This window comes from Lutra lutra, chromosome 2, assembly GCF_902655055.1.
Source record: "Lutra lutra chromosome 2, mLutLut1.2, whole genome shotgun sequence".
NCBI classification, from domain to species: Eukaryota; Metazoa; Chordata; class Mammalia; order Carnivora; family Mustelidae; genus Lutra; species Lutra lutra.
In genome coordinates this window covers 147850124-147872864 of record NC_062279.1, presented here as the reverse complement: position 1 = coordinate 147872864, position 22741 = coordinate 147850124, and the positions used below count along the sequence as shown (strand labels likewise).

The window sequence follows — 22741 nt, the reverse complement described above, 5'->3', positions numbered from 1 at the left end:
TATGGTCATCTTCTCCCAGTGCATCGCTGAGTCTTAACATGGCATTCTCCTTTCTGTGTGTCTATCCTCCTGTTACAAGAACACCAGTCATATTGGCTAGGAACACCTAAAGGAACTCATCTTAAATTGGTTGCATTTACAAAGAACCCATTTCTAAAAAAGCTTTCATTCTGATATACTTGGGTTATAATTACAACATATCTCTTTAGGGAGGACACAGTTCAACCCCCAGCAGGCTCTAAAATCAAAACGTCACTGAGCAAATCCATTCTTTAATTATATCTAACCTTCACTCCTGAGTGTTTTCTACCATCCACACCATCAGAATCACTATCACATTGCTTCTCACACATGCTCATCCCTTTCACATCCATTGCTACAATAGACCAAGCTCAAGAAGAACCAAATAAAGCAGCAGCCTTGCAACCCAACAGCTTCTTTGATACCCTAGAACTGGTTCTACTTCCCAACTGAAATTCTAGTACATATACACTCACAGGCCTATTATGAAAACCCCATCACCTAATCAATTGATTATAGTATATTCAATCCATATTGAGCAATTGCTCAGTACAGAAGACATGCCTTCATCTAAAACCTAATACTAACCTTGTGGAAGCTTAGTATTCAAGTTATTTGGCATCAAACCTATTTAACACTTTATTTTCTCTTTCCTTTTGCTAATCTACAAGGCTGCATAAGTACTATTTCAGGTGCCAGAACAGAGCTTAAACAACACAGATCAAGGCCAGGCTGCATGGAGTCTATATCATTGAGAACCTACTCTGTGCCCAGGGATCTTCACTATGGCAGATTCCAAAAGGGACAAACCCCACTGTCGAGGAACACCCTCTTTGTTCTCTCTCTAAAGTACTATAGAATTCTTTCATTCCTACAAGCTTCTTCTTAGGATTATATTTGGAATGGACTGAATGTTTGTGTCCCCTCAAAATTCATACGTTAAAATCCTACCCTCCACCCCAGTGCAATAGTACAAGTAGATGGCCCCTTTGGGATGTGATTAGGACAAGATTAGTTCATGTAGGTGAGGGGAACCAGGAATGAATCAGTGCTCTTGTAATAGTCACTAGAGGGCTTGCACCCTCTCTCTGCTGTGAGAATACAGCCAGAAACTGGCAGTCTACAACTGAAAGACAGCTCTCACCAGACCCTAACCATTCTGGAGCCCTGATCTAGGACTCCCAGCCTCCCAGAATGTGAGGAATAAGTTTCTGTTGTTGATAAGCTCCCAGTCTATGGCACTTTGTTACAGCAGCCCAAACTAACAAAGACACTAGTCTTCCCCTGGCTCCTATAAAATACTTTTAGTATTTTTGATGTATGATCATTAAGGAACCATGTTCCTACTATTCCTTAGAAAACCCCTAAGTCATAGAAGGTTCCCAGCACAGGGATGGTAGCATGGACTCTATAACTCCAGCCTTAAAATGATCCAAGTCACAGGACTGCCAGCTTCACAACTGTTTACAGTGGACTGAGCCCCTAATTTTCACTTCATTGAGCTTCTGAGTCCCCCTTTTAAAGAAAGATACAATACTGACTGGGGCAAGTGGCTTGAGGGTTAGAGACCCAGGTTTGTCCTTGCCACGTTTCTCAGCTGCAGGATCCAGGCAACACTTGTAACTTAACTGCTTTGAATCTCCAAAAATTATGCTGAGTGGTAGGTGCATTACAGACTAAGATGTAAATGAAGAAAACGTTCAGAAAAGCAGGGTGCCTGGGTGGCTCAGTCAGTTAAGCATCCAGTTCTTGATTTGGGCTCAGGTCATGATCTCAGGGTCCTGGGATAGAGCCCTGCATGTGGAATCCACACTCAGCAGGGTGTCTGCTTAAAGATTCTCTACCTCTGACCCTCCCCCGATCTCTCTTGCTTTCTCTAAAATAAATAAATATATATTTTTTTCTTTTTAAAAGGGAAAATAATCTAAAAATTGTAATTATCCTACTTATGACAGCTATGGTTATTCCTATTTGTCTTAAAGACAGAAAAGCAATTTTAGTTTCCTTCTCCTTCCTTCTAGAAAAGAAAAAAATTAAGAAAAAGGCAGAGAGAGAGAATGAAAGGCTAAAAGCCCTGTCTCCATTTAAAAGCCAAAGGTCCAATTCCATTTTTGGTGTTAAGCTTTGCCTCCTTCTCTTCTATTCTAAGTCCTGCCTTGCTCCACTGTCTCCCCTAACCATCGTTTGTGCCACGTGCTAAGCAAAACCTATCAAGGATTGTTCTGTGCTGTTCATGATGTTTTCTTTTTTCTTAATCCGATTCTCACTTCAAGACCTAAATTCAACCAATGTGAGGACAGATGGTGTAGGGCCCTTTGCCCTGCCAATTTAGCAACCCTGGCAATGATTCAGCTCCTGCACAGAGAGGGAGTGATTTTGCCTGCATGATTTAAAAATACCACAGTGTTTTAACCCCCGGCAAAACTGTTTGGCAAACAACCCCTAGCAGATTTGTATGTGTGTGGATGATGTCACCACTCCTTACCAGATTTGTCTAAACAAGGTTTGCTCAAGATAAATGGCTAACTGTGGCTGCCATTTAAATGTAGAATCAGGAGACAAAGCTGTGCAAGCCTGGAAAGAAATTTAGCTGAGAAGGTGGAACTTGTGCCACTGTCTTCGTTCTTCCCATGATTCACCTTGGTGGTCAGTCAAGTTTCCTCTACTTCCTCATTTGAAAATGAGAGATGTAATCTACAGCCAATTCCATTCATCCAATTGCTGGGTGATACACCATGGGTTCTTGATATTGCAAAGGATTCCAAGATTAGAAGCAACTGCAGCCACCCTCAAGGAATTTATGATTTAATGAGGCATATGAAGTTCGTCCCCCAAAGCTCATCTGTTCCTCAACAAACTCTTATGAGGTTATCTCAACTCAGAAATCCCTTCCCTCCAAACTTGCATCTGGCTGAGTACTTTTCCTCACTCAGACCTCAGCTCAAATGTCATCCCTGCAGAGATTCTACCTCACACTGCCTGATATGAAGAAACTCTCTACCCCATACATTCCTGGCCACTCTGAGCCCCAGGTCTACCTATGTTGGGGTTTGCTTTCCCATTGTTGTGTTAGGGTGGTCAGCCTAGGAAGCCAGGGATGCCTGAAGGTCCTTTCTGGAGAGAATGGACTTCTATGGGAACAACCCCACCAGCTGTTGGATGAGTTTGAATATCAACTATGTTTAAGTTGAGGTTTTTCCTAGGAAGCTAATTCTTGGCAGTCATGAAAATTGCCCAAATGGGGACACAGACCCAGTGGACACTGAGCCTCTGAAACACAGCACAGAACTCAACTCACACTCACACCAAGATTCCTCTTTGCAGAGTGCTAATGTGATGTGTTAGAGAGACCATAGCTAATGGAGAGAGGCTCATAACATGCTTCCTGGAGGAGACAGGTTATAAAATGAAAGGCCATTAGCATGAGGTGAGCCCATTTCAGGGGCCCAGAGTCAAACTACCCAAGGCCCAGACACAAACAGGTGCTAAGCTATAAGAAATCAGAAATGCTTGTGGCAATTAACCTAGGTTCTCATAGGAGCTCTTTTATAATTCGTGAAAAGCACATGGATTTTGATCCATTACAAGAGACAGTACCTTTAACTGGGAATTTATAAAACAAATACACACCTACCAAGATGGTCTTGAACAGTCTCTCTTGTGTTTTGGGGTTTATGGATATATGTACAAGCTGCAAGTCAAACCCAGGCCTTGACACTATCTTGAGACCAGCTGTGTGACAGGACCCTGAATTTGGCAATCACCACCCTCCAAAAGGGGGACACCAAATATAACCTAGTATTAGGATGTTGACCCAGGACCAGGATTTTTTTTTAATCACCTGAATTTATTTTGTTAAAAAAATCTTAGAAGAAAACCAATGAGAGAACAAGAACAGCAAGAAAGTGGTTAAGCCAGGCTTTATCATCTTTTATTTTTCTTTCTTTTCCAACACATCATCCTAGCTTTACAGAAAAGTGAATGCTTCTGTGTAGAATGTTTATTCATAAGAAATAAGTTTCTCCAGGGAAAAGTGGGTGACATGTACTCCATGGGATCTCTCTATGTGATTTTGGCAATTGCTTGTGAGTCCATAATTACTCCAAAATAAAAATTGTTTAAATAAGACAACTTTTTTAATTTTATTATGTTATGTTAATCACATATTAGTTTTATACATATTAGTTTTTGATGTAGTGTTCCATGACTCATTGTTTGCATATAATACCCAGTGCTCCATACAATACACATCCTCCTTAATACCCATCACCAGGCTAACTCATCCCCTCACCCCCCTCCCCTCTGAAACTCTCAGCTTTTTTCCTCTAGTCCATAGCCTCTTATGGTTCATCTCCTCCTCTGATTGCCCCACCTTCATTACACTACTGGGTATTTACCCCAAAGGTACAGATGCAGTGAAAAGAAGGGCCACATGCCCCCTATGTTCAGAGCAGCAATGTCCACAATAGCCAAACTGTGGAAGGAGCTGAGATGCCCTTCAACAGATTAATGGATAAAGAAGATATGGTTCATATACAAAATGGAATATTACTCAACCATCAGAAAGGATGAATACCCACCGTTTGCATCGACATGGATGGAACTGGATGAGATTATGCTAAGCGAAATAAGTCAAGCAGAGAAGAAAGGGAAAAATAAATAAGACAATAATTTTTAAAGTATAGATACAAATTTCAGTTTCTCCTTATGTGCATTAAATTCAAGTTGAAAAAATATTTAGATAATTCTTTGAAAGGGCTCCAAGTTATTGATATGTGGTTACACTTTCTCCTCTACCTCCATTTATGAGGTTAATTTATCATTTTGTGCACTGGAAATGCTATGAGGTTAGTGGTGTCACACTCCTTTTTAAAGATGAGAAATGGAATATTACTCAGCCATAAGGGATGAGATCTTGCCATTTGTGACAATGTAGATAGACCTAGACACTGTTATGCTAAGTGAAATAAGTCAGACAAAGAGAGACAAATACCATGATTTCACTTATATACAGAATCTAAAAACCAAAACAAATGAACAAAAACACAACAAAACAACGACTCGTACAGAGAACAAACTGGTGGTTACCAGAGGGGAAGGGGTGGGAGGGAAGGATGAAATAGGTGAAGGGGATTAAGAGGTGCAAACTTCCAATTATAAAATGAGTAAGTCACTGAGATAAAAAGTACAGCATAAGGAATATAGTCAATAATATTGTAATAATTTTATATGGTGACAGATGGTAACTACACTAATCATGGTGAGCACCACATGATGTATACAACTGTTAAATTACTATATTATACACCTGAAACTAATGTAACATTGTATGTCAACTATACTTCAGTAAAAATATGAAATTAAATTTAATTTTTTTTAAAAAGGTGAGAAATGAAAGAATCAGTTAAGTTAGATAACTTGCTGGAAGTCATTCAATTAAAACTAGAGTAATTCCAAGGCCCAACAGTCTTGCAGTTCTGCCTCCCCACAGGGCCTACAAGAGTCAGGAAAAGCTTTCTTTTCCTCCATCCCAGGAACTGCAGTCTTACTTGAACATAATTAGGTCTCTAAAGTCTTGCTTTCTGTTTTTTTTGTGTGTGTTTATTTATTTATCTGTTTGTTTTCCCTGTGATTCTTCCATACAATCTACCCAAGGTTTTCATACCCTAGATGGACTAGCCAGAGAGTGAAATCTAGACACTCACTGTGTCAAGCATTGTTTCTTTCAGACCCAGAGGAAGCTCAGCTCAGCCCATACACTACATCCTTTATTCACAGATGCAGTGGATCACTCACCCATCAGGTAGTGTTTCTGGAGGTCTCATATTATGCTTTAGTGGCACTGCAAGAGGGTCCCAGGGAAAAGTAAGAGATCGATATTAATAGATGCCAAGCACAGTACAGGACACTCTGCAGGATGCAAGCAATGTACCGGATTACAGCAGGCACTTGAAAGAACTTGCTGCCAGCTTAAATAAACCAGAAGTAAGGCAGAGAGAAATTAAATATCCTGAGCACCCAATATGTGCCCCAAACCTTGCTACATGTCTTAACTTACATTATTTTGTTCATTTCTTGGAACAGCTCTAAAATACAGATATTATTATCCCTTGATCATAGACATGGAAGCTAGCTAAGCAACTGCACCTTGTCCAAGATCACACAACTAACACTTAGTACAACAGGAGCAAGAGCCAGGCATTTCTCTTTCCAAACCCCATGTTCTATCCATCACACCTGAGGGATCTGGTCCATGTGTCTTGTGTGGTCTCAGGGAGCCACTGGCAACATCAAGTCATCAGATAATTAGTATTCAGTGCACAAGTGAAACAAGACCAGAAAAACCCACATTTGATGCTTGAGTGTTGCTCAGCAATCCATTTTAGTGTGTTCTATAATTGTGATGGGCCACTCAGGGACTCCATGTGTCTTTAAGGACACCCTTTTGGGTCAGAAGACTTCAGCCTCAATGGCTTCACGTGCTGTGTTTCGACTAAAGAGGAAGTCCTACTCACACACAGGTCCTACCACCCTAATCTGTGGTCACATTTCACAGGAAACCAAACCTAAAACGGACCTAGGAGGGGCTTTCTGCTAAAGGACACTGCTTAGAATTGAAAATAATTCACTTCATTGCATTACGGATTACTGGCTTCCAGAGTTTTCTGCAATGCTGCCACGGTGGCCCCTCACAGGAGACCAACATCTCAGCACGGGACCTTGTGCACCTCCACGGCTCTTCAGGTAAACGAAGGAGGCCAGCTCCATCTGAATGGGCATCTCACTGGCATAAATGATCATTAGGAAAGAGCTGACACCAAGCAAAAATGTTTTTATAACATTCAATGCTGGGCCTTCTATGAAGCATTGAATGGCATAAAGAAAGCCAGCTCCCTTAACTCAGTTTTTTTTTTAATTATTTTATTTATTTATTTGAGAGAGAGAGAAACAGTGAGAGAGAGCATGAGCGAGGAGAAGGTCAGAGGGAGAAGCAGACTCCCTGTGGAGCTGGGAGCCTGATTTGGAACTTGATCCCGGGACTCCAGGATCATGACCTGGGCTGAAGGCAGTCGCTTAACCAACTGAGCCATCCAGGCGCCCCTTAACTCAGTTTTTAAAGAATCCTTCATTCTGCTGGAAGAAAAAATCAAGATATATGCCAATTAAAAATTAAAAGACTAGATGTTTTCAATCTTCTCATCCTGGAGCTTAGACCCCCTGACTGTTTGCTACTAAAACCTAAAGGCCAGCCTGGTTGCTGGCTTTCTTGGCTGACCTTCATTAGGACAGCCCCCTAGAAAGGCAGACACAATTCAAAGTAGGTCATTGGAAGTAGAAGTTAACTCCTGGAGCCCCTGTGGATATATGTTTCTTTTTTTAATGTTCTAAATTGAAATAATTTCCTTTCTGGTTTGGTGTGACTTAGGAATCATGCCAACCATCCTTCCACTCACGGGGGTGAGGAGTCCAAGAGTAAGAGTGAAGGTGGGTACAGTGTTCACCCTCCAAGATGCCGGGAGGCATCTCTGCCAGGTGTTTCTTGGAGAGAACAAACAAGACATCAGTGAGTGAGATAGAAAAGAGAGCTGATGTCCTCAAAGTCTGTCTGCTTTAAAAGATACTGACATGGCGAGATTAAGAGTCACTATGGTTTGTCTCCCTCCCAATTCCATCTTGTTTCATTTGACTCTTAATCTCACAAAACAAACTGAGGGTTGATGGGGGGAGGGGGGTTGGGAGGGGGGTGGGATTATGGACACTGGGGAGGGTATGTGCTATGGTGAGTGCTGTGAAGTGTGTAAACCTGGTGATTCACAGACCTGTACCCCTGGGGATAAAAATATATTATATGTTTAAAAAAAAAAAAAGATACTGACATAGCTGCACTTTATCAATACCGATTTTTTTTAATTGTGTGCAAGTGTTACTTATCTGATTATCCTCTTTGTTCTATTGTAGCATAGACCCTCAATGATGTTGCTCCATTGGGTTCCTGGGGGGCCCTCAAACCGCAGGGAATGGTTATTTCAAATCTCAGGAAGACAGCTGTAGGCCAGGTCAATTGGAGGTCTGCCAGAAAAATGACAGTACTTCAGAAAACCTCTGAGAAACTCAATATAAAATATGCCCCAGAGAAGCAGGAAATGCAACTGGCATTTACAGCTCCGTCTCTTGCTGGCCAGTCTGTAGGTGTTAACTCCCTTGATCCTCACACCCAACCTTTTGAGTTAGGTTAGTATTTTCCCCCATTTACAGAGGAACTTGAGTGGTCCAAGTAAATGTTCAAGGTTGCCCAGCTACTAATGCCATAGGAGAATTCAGAAGTACCCTGACTGCACCTGAGCTGACCGATAAGAACGATGTTTCTTGGCAGCTTCCTGGGGTTCATCTTGAAGCTGTTCCTGGAGCAGTGTTAGAAATATTTAATGGCGATATTTCTCTTCTTCTCTCCAAGGAGCCCACTTAGACAACTCCATGAACAAGACCATTCTAAAACCAAAGATTATCCTTTTCTGTACCATCTGGCCAGCGCTGGCCTTAGCATCAGGGGACCACATTTCTAGCTCACTTTGCCATGAGTCAGGTTCTGTCCTGGAAAGACTGTGGGATTTAACATCTGACGAGTTGGTCAGGATCCAAACTCTTGCCACTTGGACCAATCCTCAATTCATGCATCTTTATAATGGACCAAGATCACATAACACTTGCACTGACAACTTTTTAGCCTCAATAATATACTATTTATACTAAATGAAATATGGCACATATTTAACACTTAGTAAGCACTCAATAAATGTCAGCTTACTCATCATTACTTTCCTTACCCCAAATCAGTGCTGACCTTACTCTTAAAACATTCCCATAATTACCATGGAATTATTAATATGGATGAATTTATGAATATTTTATTTTAATAATCTCATTAAACAATAGTAATATATCACAGTTGCATAGTCTTGTACAAGCAGCGTTTACTAAGTGGACAGGATGACACCAGGTCATTTAAGAGATGTTGCCACTGAGACGCCTGGGTGGCTCAGTTGGTTAAGCAGCTGCTTTCGGCTCAGGTCATGATCCCAGCGTCCTGGGATCGAGTCCCACATCGGGCTCCTTGCTTGGCGGGGAGCCTGCTTCTCCCTCTGCCTCTGCCTGCCATTCTGTCTGCCTGTGCTCGCTCGCTCTCCTCTCTCTCTGACAAATAAATAAAATCTTTAAAAAAAAAAAGAGATGTTGCCACTGAGGCTCTGGGAAGTTGATGTGGTTGTACAATAGGGTGAAATAGAAAAAGAAGACTCTTTGAGGTCAGTCAACACTGTATGTGAATGTGATGTGTGACTTGTGTGTCTTTGGGTAAGTAACTTAACCTCTCTGAGCTTCAGTCAGCTGTTGATGATGTGTTATAACTCAAAACTGGGTAAAATAATACACTTTGTAAGTTCCTGTGAAGATGAGAGCAAATGTACATATGGTGTCTGACACAGAAATCACGTTCAGGAAATAGACAAGTGGCAGCTGAGAGGTATCACTGCCAAGGTCAAACAGTGAGTAGCTGAGCTCACTCTAGAAGCATCTTTTTATGAACACCACTACATAAAGCACTTACATTCATATGTCAACTATAATTCAATAATATTTTTAAAGCAGTTATAGACAATATTGTAGACAATTGCCGTGGTCTACCAAGACCTGAGTTCTGAAGAGCTCCTCCAGGCTATACCTACCCGTTCTAGTGTGAGAAAGATACAGGGCTCTAAGGGGTTACATCATTAAACAGAGATAACTACTTGAATCTAATTCAGGTTGAAGATTTTTACTGATGAAACAAAATGTCCAGTGATATTGCAAAGTGAATTATCAGTAAGTCTGGGAAGATATGGTTAAAAGTTCAGTATCAGTAACTTAAGAAAGAAAAATTACCATGGAAAACAGAACTGTGAAAAAAGTCACTATGGAAATATACTTTGTGGTTTTTGTTTCATTTGTTGTTTTGTGGATGGAATACATTGGAAATCATCATCATGGTTCACTCTCTCTTTTTAGTAGGTATATTTAGTCTTACTCTGTACAAAAGGATGCTGGTATTCAGAGAGATTCCCTACATTGTCCACTTTACACAGTAAATAAGAGGGAAAGCCAAAAATGGGACCTGGGTCTGCCTGAGTCCCAAGCTCCTACTTTGTGCATGAGGCTTCCTCAGTGCTCTGCTGGATATGTTCAGGGTCATGATCATAACATCATTTTCTTTCAAACTAAACAACAGCATTTTTTGATCTCTCAGACCACAAGCAATAGCAAATTGGTGTATGAGTTTGGTTATTTTATCTCATTGGTGATGCTAATTGAAGGACTATCTCCCAAACACTTAAGCATAAGAAATAGAAGTCCACCATGCTGATATGACACTGTGCATAGTTACCCACCACCTAAACCAAGAGGAGTCAAAAGAGCTGAACATGACATGGAAATTCCATATCCATGTGTTTGAAGACACAGCCTTCCATTGTGGTGGGTTTTCTGTTGAATTTAGTGTGAGGTAAATATGAGGGGTGCCTAAGGCCCAGACCCAACCTCTGAGAGAATTAAGCTTTTGTGGGGTTCTGGTGGACCCGTATTTAATCATGGGCTATGCAGATTTCATCTAAGGCATTCAAAGTTGATAGGACTCAGCAGTATTATCTCATTCGGCATTCTGGTCTATGTATTTATCTTCTGTGACTGTGAAGTGTTAAAAGTGACTTAGGTTATAAGTTCCTTTCCAATAGGCATATCTATCCAGGAAACCAAATTAATGTAGGGAGGTACCTTCATGAAAAGAAAGTCAGCTGTGTCATTATACTCTCTCGACTCCCTGAACTATCGATAGTCTGATATCTTGATAGGCACCTGGGAGCCACTCTGCCCCATAATTCCTATAGATATTCATAGCTCAGGGCCCCTTAGTCCTGGGCATGTCCGGGGATCTCCTGACCAGCTCTACCTCTATGGGCATTCCCCATAAGAACACTTCCCAACCCCAAACTCTTACTTCTGTTACCAAGATCTTCCTACTACTTGGCTCCACCTACTCTTTGAGAAAGAAAAAACCTGGGTTTGGGTTCAGACTGTTACTTCCTAGCAGAATGATTTCAACAGCTTATTAAATCTCTCAGAATCCCAAGTCATCCTTTATAAGATGGAATTGCAATACCCACCCTCTGAATGTGTGGGGAAGAATGCAATGCAATACATAAAAAATTATGTATTATAGTGCAAGGCAATTATTAAGAGCAAAGTAAAGGATAGTGGCTATATTATCATTTTTAGCACAGTTATCATTAGCTTAATTTGTATTCAAGCAAGCTTCCATTAGTTTCCTTGGCTTTGTTTCCCTCTTTAAGAGTTTTGACCTAAAAAAGTCCTGTTTTAAGGTGATTTCTCCAGAAAGCTAATTTCCTCATTTTCATATTTATTTTAATCATTCATCTTTCAAAGCCTTGGAAGTATCTTACAACTCCTCAAATGTACCAATCCTCTAAAAATATTAAGACTTAATGAAAAAAGATACAAATTTCTTTAGAGCATGTTCCTTGCCAATTTGAAATCCTACTGTCCTTCACAGTACTGATACTTTTAGAAATTGTTCAATAGTTACCTGTTGAACTAGATGGCATAACCATGTATAGTTGACAAGATACTTTCACTTCCATCATCCCATTTGATCTTCAAACCCATCCTATGAGCAAGGGAGGGTGAGTGTTTATATCCCCTTTTTCAGACTGGAGAAACAGAGTCAAAGTTGCACAGTGCTCTGTACGGTTAAGCACACTGGGTCTTAAAGACTTGCTTCCTATCTTGCCAGGCCAGTGATCCTGAATAAAAGAAGGGGGAGAAGAAAGAATTAATTATATGGAGGAAGCTTAATTCAGGGGTTAAGTTCTAAATGCACTTGAAGTTTCAAAGAAAGCAGTGACCTCATCTGAATCCATACTGTGCATTTGTTCACTAGACAGATTTGGCTCAAGAGGGCTCTTGCTGAACAAAATGACAGAATTGTTCAATATTGAAAAATCTAGGTCATTTGGATTGTTGCCTTAGGATGGAATCTAAAGTAAACAGGGTGTCCTACATAGGGTTCTGGCATTCAGCAGATGGTGTTATTGTTATTGTTGTTGTTGTTGTTGTTGTTACTGATTACATTACTCTCAGTTCAGTGTCTATTAGATTACCTGGCTTTTCTTGTCCTATCTTTGGACTTAAAGATGCTCTTGAACTTCTTTGAGACCCACCTTACTGTGAAACAGATCCTCAGAAAATGACCAGCATACAGCTGATGCTTAATAAATGACTATTTTAAGGATGACAATGCTTTCACTATGGACCTTTAGATGTCCATGGGGGAGGTAGGGTCCCTGGACCAGTCTCCACACAAGGGCCAGCCTGTAAACTTTGTGAGGTAATGGCAGAGAGATGATCGATGGGTGGGTAGGTAGATAGATAGATAGACAGACAGACAGATAAGGGTACTAGCCCCACTCAGTGTGTTTTTGCCTTGATTTTATGAAAGCCAGATGCAAACGGGTTGAAGTAAACAGGTAAACCTTTATTTTTTTCTGATTTTGTTTTAATTTTTATTGTGTTATTTTAGTCACCATACAATACATCATTAGTTTTTGATGTAGTGTTCCAAGATTCGTTTCTTATTATAACACCCAGCACTCCAAAACATCTGATTAAGCTCTCAATAATTTACATTTTGTTTTTGCTACAGTCTAGTTTTATCTGAGCAGTAAAACCACTTCAATGATAAGAGAGCAGGAAGAGGGAAGGGTGGGAGAGAAGGAGAAGGAGGAGGGGAAGGATGAAGGAAGAGAGGATGGAAGGAAGAGAGGGCTGTGAGAAAACAGCATGAGTGAGTGAGAAAAAGGATAAAGCAAGAGGCTATTTACTACAAAATGGGGAAAAGTGGGGAAAGAAAAACCCTACCACGGAAGGAAGGGAACATTTTCTGCAGCAGAGAAAAAGATATGACTTTTGAAAACAAAATGCACCAGGGGGGATATATTCCAAAATCTATAGTTTGCATCAGATCATTAAGGGTGTTTTCAAAATCATTTAAAATAAGAAAAAAAAATGGATGCAGGTACACATTACCTTGAGATACTTAAGGGAGGTTACTTGTTACCAAGACAGTTGCAAAATCTTTTTTTTTAAATATGCCCATACTTAATAGCAGAAAAACTAGGAAAGCAGTCTCCTATATTCCTCAAAAAAAATCTATAATAACAATCCATTTAACTCAAAAGCCTCCATTTGTTGGAAATCCAATAAAATTAAATGTTATACTTAATTAAATGTAGCTGATTGTTCTGACCAGGGTACAGAAATAGAAATCCAATCAGCATACAGCTTCCTCTACATCTGAGCATCTCTAAGATGTAACTTTCTCACTTTTTGTATGAAAATAGAAGAAAGCCGCATATAACTGTGACCAAATCAATAAACATCTGCATCTGAGAAGTCAGATGTTTCAACATGTTTACTCAAAGCATATGCATGTGTGCATGGACAGACATAAATGTGCACGCACAGACACAAGAGCACACTCCTTGGTCCTCATCCCCAAAATATTCACACGGTAACCCCTCATTCCCTGCCTCAGCTCCGAGTGACATCTGTCGTTTGGGATCTGTTGGATATGACTATTTAGAGAACTAGATGTGTACTGTATGCATTTTATGCTGGATTCTTTCTTGTTTTCATGGTTTAATGAAAAAAAGCGTCAAGCCTTAATTCTGACCCTCCCCTCCAGCCTTGACCCAGTTTCAGCTGCAGAGCTACATCACAGCTTCCTGACCGTCTCTAATATCCTCCCTGCCAGTTCAGAGTTAGCTTTCAGCCATTTCCTGTGTCCATTTAGGTACAGTCATTACTGGCATGATGTTTCTTAAACTTTGAAATAAAGAGGCTAGCATTTTTATAACAAGCCTTATCTTCGAGGAATAAGTGAGAAGTATTTGAGAGCAAAAAAAAAAAAATCTCACCATAAATGCATTGTTTTTCCTTCATAAAATATTAATTTCAGATCAGGTGAAATGCAGCAGAAATATTTATGATAACATGTCTCTTTGCAAGCTCAGTTTGGTAGCACTGGTGAATTCCCAGTGGAGAACAAGAGTTCTCCAGGATAACAAGGAAATGTGATTTGTTGCTTTACATATTTCCAATTGTTTAAACTGCTTATGGTACCATAAGGGTATTAATTATTTTCGGATTAAGATCTGCACCAAAATCCAATCCATTTATAAAACAAGTCTTCCCTTCCTAACATATTCACTGAGACCCCAGATGAATTTCAAGCTTAGAAACAGCCATCCTGGTTTTAAAGCCCAAATCTAATGTACGTTCTTTGGAAATCTTAAGCAAACCCCTATCTATAGGACCTTGCTTTCTTTATTTTAATAGTTTTCTTAAATCTTTATGTGCTTTAACCATCAAATCCATTACCTTCTTAAAAAATGCTTTTCAACCCACAAAGTACTTAGTGAGCTAATTGAATGTAGTAACTGAGACCATCCCTCCAAAACTGTGGGGCTATTTGGCCAAAATGGATGCTTAGTGCAGGGACTCCTCTACTCTCAGGACCCTAGCCACACTGTGCTCCTCTCTTTGATATGGGCCTCTGTATCCCTTGAGAGCAACGGATTGGCTTTTAATGTTGGTACCATAGGGTAAAGCAATGTTGCTCAAACTGGACTCATTTTGGACTCCAAGGAGTTCCAGAGCCTTAGATGTCTGTAAATCCCATGAGAATTCTGTCAGTGAAATGAAAGCACAGATCTCTAAGCCAAAATGAATTATAGTGTATTCTGTTTTTCCTGCCTAGGCTTTGGAAGCTGGTACATTAGTCCGGCAATTATAGCGCCCATGTTGGCATTTAAGATGAGATTTGCATTGGCATCTAATGTTTAATACAGTTGATATCTCTCCTTGTTGGAGAAATAAACAGTGATCATGAAAAGAGGTGGCCTGTCCTCACAGACTCCCCAGGGCCCCAGGATCTCCTGCCGGTTCCTCCCTGACTGTGGGCCCCCATAGGCAGAGTGCAGTCTCTTTTCGGGAATCCCACGTGCTTCTGCCAGCATTCCCACCGCAGAGCCAGCTCTGGACATATCAGTGCCATTTGCACCAAGGACCCTGCTGTGACTGACAGATGGCACCTGAGCATGCCTTCTCTTTGATCACAAAAGCCACATTTAGCCTTTGTTTCTGTGGCTAACTAGGAAGAGAAACTGAAGGAAATGCCCCAATTCCTATAAAAAAAATAAATAAATAAATGTACAAACACATGAGATTTTTCTCCCTGGCTGGACCTTATAGCATCTCTGGGTTGCTCTTTTATCTTGAACAATCTCTAGACCTGGAAGCTCCATGATGGCCTGAGGGTCCCCTCTCCCTTCCATTATCATGCCCCAAGAAGGAATCAGGACAACCATAAGGAGCAGTAGAAAAACGAGTAAGGTAATCTTCCACTGACCCCAAGAAGGTGCATGGACCCCTCTGGGCATGCTTTCCTCTGTGTTCCAATACCACCATATATTCCTCTATTATTTACAGACACATATTTAATATAGTTGCTTTCAGTGCCGTGAAGAAACAAACCAGTGTTACAAGACAGGGCCTTTTTCTGTGGTCTCTAATTCCTAATATCTATATGGATGGTGCTTAGCACATAGCAGAACCTCACAGAATACATGAACAATTCCAAACCGAAACGACAGTTGTGGGAGCCTGGTTTTACTCACTCATTGCCTACAGCGAGACCTGACACAGGAATCACTGCCTGGTGAGATTCGAAGCCTTTCCCACTCTTATCTGTGGTGTCAGTGTTGGACGCGGTGGGTTTGCTTTACGCATTTCACTGAAAATTAACACAGAAGTAACTTCAAGCATATAGAGTTATTATGAACAGCGGCATGGCTGAATTTCCATTTAGGATGAGCCGGGGACAGTGAGGCAGATGGACGTACCCTTTGGTACATCGCTTAGGAATGAGAAAATGCCAGTGTGTGGCCCCAGGCAGAGAGCTGAGAAGGGAAGCTCTCACGTCCACTTCATTCTGCTGCCATGCGCCTCAAAATACCCGGGGCATTTTTAAAAATAGCGGTATCTGGGCTCCACCCCAGGACAACTGGATCAAATTTTATGGGGCTTCAGTATTTGTAATAGCCCCCCAGGTAATTCTGAAGGTCAGAGAGCTGTGAGAACCCCTGCTTGCCCCACCCATGGTCATGAGCAGAGGGAAGTGCTTCTCATTTTTGAAGACCAAAGCCTCTAAGTCATACAGGACGTTTCATCTTAAAGATCAAGTTAACGTCAATCCCTATCTTTCCATATCTTAGATAGCTTTGATATCTTTCCTGTAATCCTCACAGGAGCCCTACCATAGCTGTTGTGTTACCCCCACATCACGTATGAGCGAACTGAGGCTCAGGGCAGGTAGATTGTTGCCCCAAACGTATTACTAAAAAGTATCAAGGGCGGGGTGCCTGGGTGGCTCAGTGGGTTAAAGCCTCTGCCTTCGGCTCAGGTCATGATCTCAGGGTCCTGGGATCGAGCCCCACATCGGGCTCTCTGCTCAGCGGGGAGCCTGCTTCCTCCTCTCTCTCTGCCTGCCTCTCTGCCTACTTGTGATCTTTGTCAAATAAATAAAATCTTTAAAAAAAAAAAAGTATCACGGGCAATGGTTTGCAACACCAGCTTATTGTACGTGCAATGTAGGGCCCGTTACTTAACTTCCGTGAATGTCAGTTTGGTTTTGTTTAAAATAAGGATGATAATACAGAACCTATGGGGTTACCTGAGGTGGAGCAGGGACACATAATAGGCATTGGATGTTCATTACATACACATGTCAGGAAGGAAAGAGCCTTGATAATGTATCACCTTCCTAAAGCCTATGGACACGAAATACTTTCTGTCTGCCTCACCACACCTCATTCTCACCACATCCTTTTCAAAGTGACTGAGATCAGACAGAACTACAGCATTCTGGGGCAGCTCTTAGACGCTCGGAATAAAGCTAAGAGCAGCTTATCTTGGAAAGCGCCACCCATTACGTCATGCTGATGCCACCACCTGGTTGGCTTGTACTTTGTTGTGGGTCACTAAGACCCCAAATTTTGCTTTTTAAATGCTAGAAAGTTTGGATGCCTCTCACGACATTTTAAAATTCTTTTTATATAATAGGCCGTTCACATCTCTCACAAGCTGCTAGTTATATCTGTTCTGAACACTTACTAAGATTTTAAATCATGAGCTGTTACAGATCAAATAATTTACGAAGGTTGAAGGACAGGGCAAAAGTTAAGGGTTTCCTCCCCAGCCCCTACCCTGTCCATTCCTGACGCCCTCCATGTGAAGACTTCAGCAAAGCCTCTGCAGAAAGCTTGATTAGAGAAGACAGTAAAATGGGAGAAACATAAGAACATACATCCAACTTTTTTAGACTATTTTTTTGTCACCAAATATGAAAGAATTACAGGGCTTTTTCTTTAGGATTTTTTTTTATTATTTCTTTTCAGTGTTCCAGAATTCATTGTATATGCACCACACCCAATGCTCCATGCAATACATGCCCTCCACAATACCCACCACCAGGCTCACCCAACCTCCCATCCCCCTCCCCTCCAAAACCCTCAGTTAGTTCCTCAGAGTCCACAGTCTCTCATAGTTCGTCTCCCCCTCCAATTTCCCCCAACTTTGAGAGAGCACAGAGAAAGAGGTAGAAGCAGACTCCCCACTGAGCAAGGAGCCCGATATGGGGCTTAATCCCAGGATCCTGAGCTGAAGGCAGATGCTCAACTGACTGAGCCACCCAGGCACCACAGAATTATAGTTTTGTTGGTTTTTTTTTAAAATAGAACTATTCTTTGTATCTTTTTTATATTCATTTTTATTATGTTGTTTTAGCCACCACACAGTACATCATTAACTTTTCATATAGCGTTCCATGATTCATTTTTTGTGTATAACACCCAGTGCTCCTTGCAATGCATGCCCTCCTTAATACCCATCACAGGGCTAACCTATCCCCTCACCCCCACTCTCCTCTAAAGCCCTCAGATTATTTTACAGAATCTTTGAGCTGGAAGAGACCTATTTGGCCAAACTTGATCATTTTTCAAGTGAAAAACTGAGGCAGAACACTTCAGTACCTTGTTCAAGGCTATACAGAAGATGGCAGGTGAGGCTGGAAAGCAGCTTCTTCCCTGGGGCCACCTCCCCAGGCCTCTGATCTGAAGCAGTAAACCCTTGGAGGGGACTGTCCTGCACCCTATGATCTTTCCATTAAAATTATCTTCCTGTATCCCAGTTATCAACATTGCTTACTGATGCACTTAAAGAAATGAAGGCAATTGCACTACTGGGTATTTACCCCAAAGATACAGATGTAGTGAAAAGAAAGGCCATCTGTACCCCAATGTTTATAGCAACAATGGCCACGGTCGCCAAACTGTGGAAAGAACCAAGATGCCCTTCAACGGACGAATGGATAAGGAAGATGTGGTCCATATACACTATGGAGTATTATGCCTCCATCAGAAAGGATGAATACCCAACTTTTGTAGCAACATGGATAGGACTGGAAGAGATTATGCTGAGTGAAATAAGTCAAGCAGAGAGAGTCAATTATCATATGGTTTCACTTATTTGTGGAGCATAACAAATAACATGGAGGACATGGGGAGATGGAGAGGAGAAGGGAGTTGAGGGAAATTGTAAGGACCATGAGAGACTATGGACTCTGAAAAACAACCTGAGGGTTTTGAAGGGGCAGGGGGTGGGAGGTTGGGGGAACCAGGTAGTGGGTATTAAGGAGGGCACGGATTGCATGGAGCACCAGGTATGGTGCAAAAACAATGAATACTGTTACACTGAAAAGAAATTAAAAAAAAAAAAATGAAGGGAATGTTTAAGCAACACATTTAAGTGGTGGATGGTCCTGAAGTGGGGAAGGGGGAGCAAATCTGTCCTATGTGACCATAATCAAATAATTTAATTCCTCTAAATATTAATATCCAACAATCAATATCAGTATAACCCTAGAAACCCAAATGTAACATAGCTGAGGTTACAGCAATCTGCAGACTTTGTTATACAAGTGATTGTCTGTGCATCTTTCCATAATGTTGTATTGTTTGCAAAACATTTTCAGATGCATCAACTGATTTCATACTTAAAACAGCACAGTAAAAGAAAGATTTATGCATTAGCATTTATAAATGAGGAGACACCGACTGCTCCTACAAGGTCACACAGACAGTTAACAACAGTGCTGGGACCAAGCAGCATCCTTCAACATTCAGTTCAGGACCTTTCCAGTATTTGGTGCACATCGTTTGTGTTATGTGGGTAAAGGTTCAAGCCCTGTTCCCCACCTCCATGGAGGAGACAACTTTCAAAGAGGCCAAGCCCTAGATATACCACACCACATCCAGAGAGGACTGTCCGTGGATGAGAGCCTAGCAGCTGTCTCCCCTTTCCATGCAGCAACTCACTGGAAGCAGAAAGTGGGGCACGCAGCTGTGAAGTCACACACAGGGTTTCTGAACACCTGGAGCTTAGTCTGGCTCTTTAATAACTCTCCTGCCGTTACTGGTCCAGGACATAGAGCTCAAGTCCAAAGCCCAGTCTTTGTCATGCATGGTCCCTAACAATCAAAACCCAGTGGATCCCTTCCCATGTACTATTAATATTCAAGCTGCTGACCCCCGTGTTCCCACAAGCAGGACAAAGCGTCTCAGGAACACTGGGTATTCTAACATCTTCATATCTTTGCACATGTCACTGCATTTGCCCAACACACTTCCCCTGCTTCTGGGCTAAGAAAAGGTAGACTCACTCTGCAAGACTCAGTTCAAGGACTCTCTCTTTTGTGAAGATTCCCCTGGACTCCAAAGCATAGAGGATTTGTTTTGTTTCAGATGCATCTGTTTTTACAAAGCATTTAGATAACAGCCATCCTAGAAAGAGGCAGAATCGATATGATACTGAGCTTTAGGAGTGCCTTGAGGACAGAGACTATGTCTTTTTGGGCACAATATTTGCACAAAGTAAGTTTTCAGTAAATAGCAGTTGGATAGATGGATGGATAAATGCCAACAGATGGCTGGCAGGATGATCTAGAAGTGCCTAGAGCTCAGTGGGGTGTAATACGGTAACTGGCCAGGAAATGGCATTTTTAAGTCCTATGCATTCAGACTTCTCCTGCACATGGGTGATTTGGGGCACTTAAGTTAACTTCCCTGAACCTCATTCTTTTTACCATTAAAGTCCACTCCCTACCCTGCTATGCTCAGACGGGAGTCCCAGGAGGCTGATGTAGAAACTGCAACAATGCCTCCTCACCCTTGGGTTCCTGTTGAGTTTGGCCAATGGGAGACAGCAACAGGAGATTCTGGCCAAGAGAAGTGTGAGATGGGGTTTTCTCACCTACCACATTTCCTCCCTGTGTGTCCCTCATACTGTGAAAGCCTCAGTTCCCTTCCCATTAGCCCCCTGTCTGGGTCCCAGTGACCCCTATCTCCCCTGACTCCTCCAGGCCCAAGCATGGCAAAAACACACCCAGGCCCTTCACTTTCCTTTATGGTCTCCCCATACACTGTTCATACATTTAAATTTTTTTTTAATTTATTTATTTGACAGAGAGAGATCACAAGTAGGCAGAGCGGCAGGCAGAGAAGGGAAAGCAGGCTCCTTGCTGAGCAGAGAGCCCAGTGTCGGGCTGGATCCCAGGACCCTGAGCGGAAAGCAGAGGCTTAACCCACTATGCCACCCAGGCACCCCTGTTCATAACCTTTAAACCATCTTTTTTTTTAAACTTCTCAAATTATCAATTTGAGCATGCTATCTGTTTCTTGCTAGAACTCCAACTGATACCATAGGCAATATCCTTCATACCCCCAGGGCCTTTGTGTAGATTAAGTGTAATCACTGATGTAAAGCTCCTACTGAATACTCCCAGGGTCCCTACGGCTAATTTATATGGTAAACGGAGTTAATAATCTCTCCTATGTGAGTGAATACAAGCCACAAATAAAATGTTGTGTTCTGTGTGAAGTGCTATAGAATTGAAGCTTCCCAATAAATATTTCATGGCAGGTCACGCGTGGAAAGGAGAAACATTCCTTCTCCTGCATGAGCACAGGCGCCCAGAGCACAGCCCCCCCTCCAAGCAGGGGCTAACACATCCTGGGTGCCCAGGGGAAGTACACAATTGCACGCTAGGGAAAACCAGACTCAGGATGTGTGTGCTCAGCTCCCCGAGGCAGACGGGATGGATCCTGACAGAAAGAGGACAGCATTTCAGGGAAAAGTCCCCTCCCCAACCCCGCTCCAGAAATAAACCAATTATCGACCTGGATTGATTCTCTTCCCATCACTTCCTCTTAGCTGGCACCTGTGTCCCATTTTAACAAGAAACGACAGTAGTGTTCACCAGAATTAAAACATGATGTGTCTGGCTTAGTAACGAGTTCACTTTTTGTTTCCACAGGCTGAACTGAAGATCCCTCTTATTTGTGGGGCGCCAAGAACTATGAACAGACAGTAAGTACCGTGACGTCACTGTGAGTCCCAATCTCCCCTCTCTTGGCGGGGGAAGGAAGGGTGTTCCCGCACCGCACCCCCGTGAGAAGGGCATTTCCGGTTTCAGGGCCGAGCCGGAGAGTCCGGGGTCAAGGTTGTGCGTGTTCGTGTTCACTGAGCATCTTTCCGATAACACCGGCTTTTTCTGTGGGCAGTCCACTTGCTCTTGCCCAGCATGGGAGTGCCGCCAGGACAGGGACAAGACACCCCAGCACCAGAATGCTAGAAGGCCACCCCCAAATACCACCCATTGTGTTACACCCCATTGCCTGAAGGTAGAACCAAAGCGACCATGGTTGTCACACTTGTTCCCACCGCAGAGAACTTAGAATCCAGCTGTCTCTTTGTGGAGCACCCAAAGGGGTGAAGTGGTCAGTTGAGGGTATCCTAAAGTGTATCTAATTCCACAAAAAATACCCATCCTGTTCCTGATGTCTATGACTATAATAAATAAAAAAGAGCAGACCTCCAATTTGTAAGAGATATCTATAATGAAAAACACACCAAAAAAAAGTTTTTAATTGAAAAAATTTGGTGTACAAATTTTAAAATCAATCTACTTTGCTTTATTGTGCCAGTTGGAAAGGTAGTGCTGTTATTCTCACAGTCATTGTGTGAGACAGAGCATGAGTTTCAGAGTTAGGAAGACCTAGTGTGCATCCTTTGTTTTGCTCCATCATTTTACAGCTGTTTGATATTTGGGGCATTACCTGATCTTTCCTCCAGAAAGCAGGGTCTGTCCTGGAGAAGGAGAACTAACTGACTGGTTTCTAGGTGGATTCCTGGTCCTGGAGGGAGCCTGGGGGACAGCCCAGGGTAATCAGGTGATGCCTGGGTCTCCTAGGTGGGTGCTGGAGGCAGGGTTGGTGTCCAGAGTGACACAGAGGCGGAAGTTCCAGCATCACAGCTGTCCCAGTTGCCCCTAGGTGTCTGGAGGGGGGCAAACTGACACACAGCCAGGCCCAGGCCTGTGGGATGTAGAAGCTGGGCTCTTGCATCTCTTCTTGCCATGGAGGTACAGTGGAAGCTTCCTGGCAGATGGTTCACAGGTGGGCTCTGCCTTTGGCTCAGAATCTAGCTCATGGAGCCTCCT

General features: G+C 42.2%; 1 protein-coding gene across 1 annotated transcript in view; it reads left to right on the top strand.

Moving 5' to 3' along the window:
* Positions 1–22741, top strand: part of LOC125093545 (cytokine-dependent hematopoietic cell linker-like) — a 194307-nt gene that overhangs the window by 16213 nt on the left and 155353 nt on the right. Inside the window, exons 2-3 of the mRNA XM_047718888.1 lie at positions 6578–6765; positions 21557–21609. Of these exons, the coding sequence (XP_047574844.1) occupies positions 21599–21609 (11 nt within the window). The 5' untranslated portion in view covers positions 6578–6765; positions 21557–21598. The remainder of the gene's footprint in view (positions 1–6577; positions 6766–21556; positions 21610–22741) is intronic.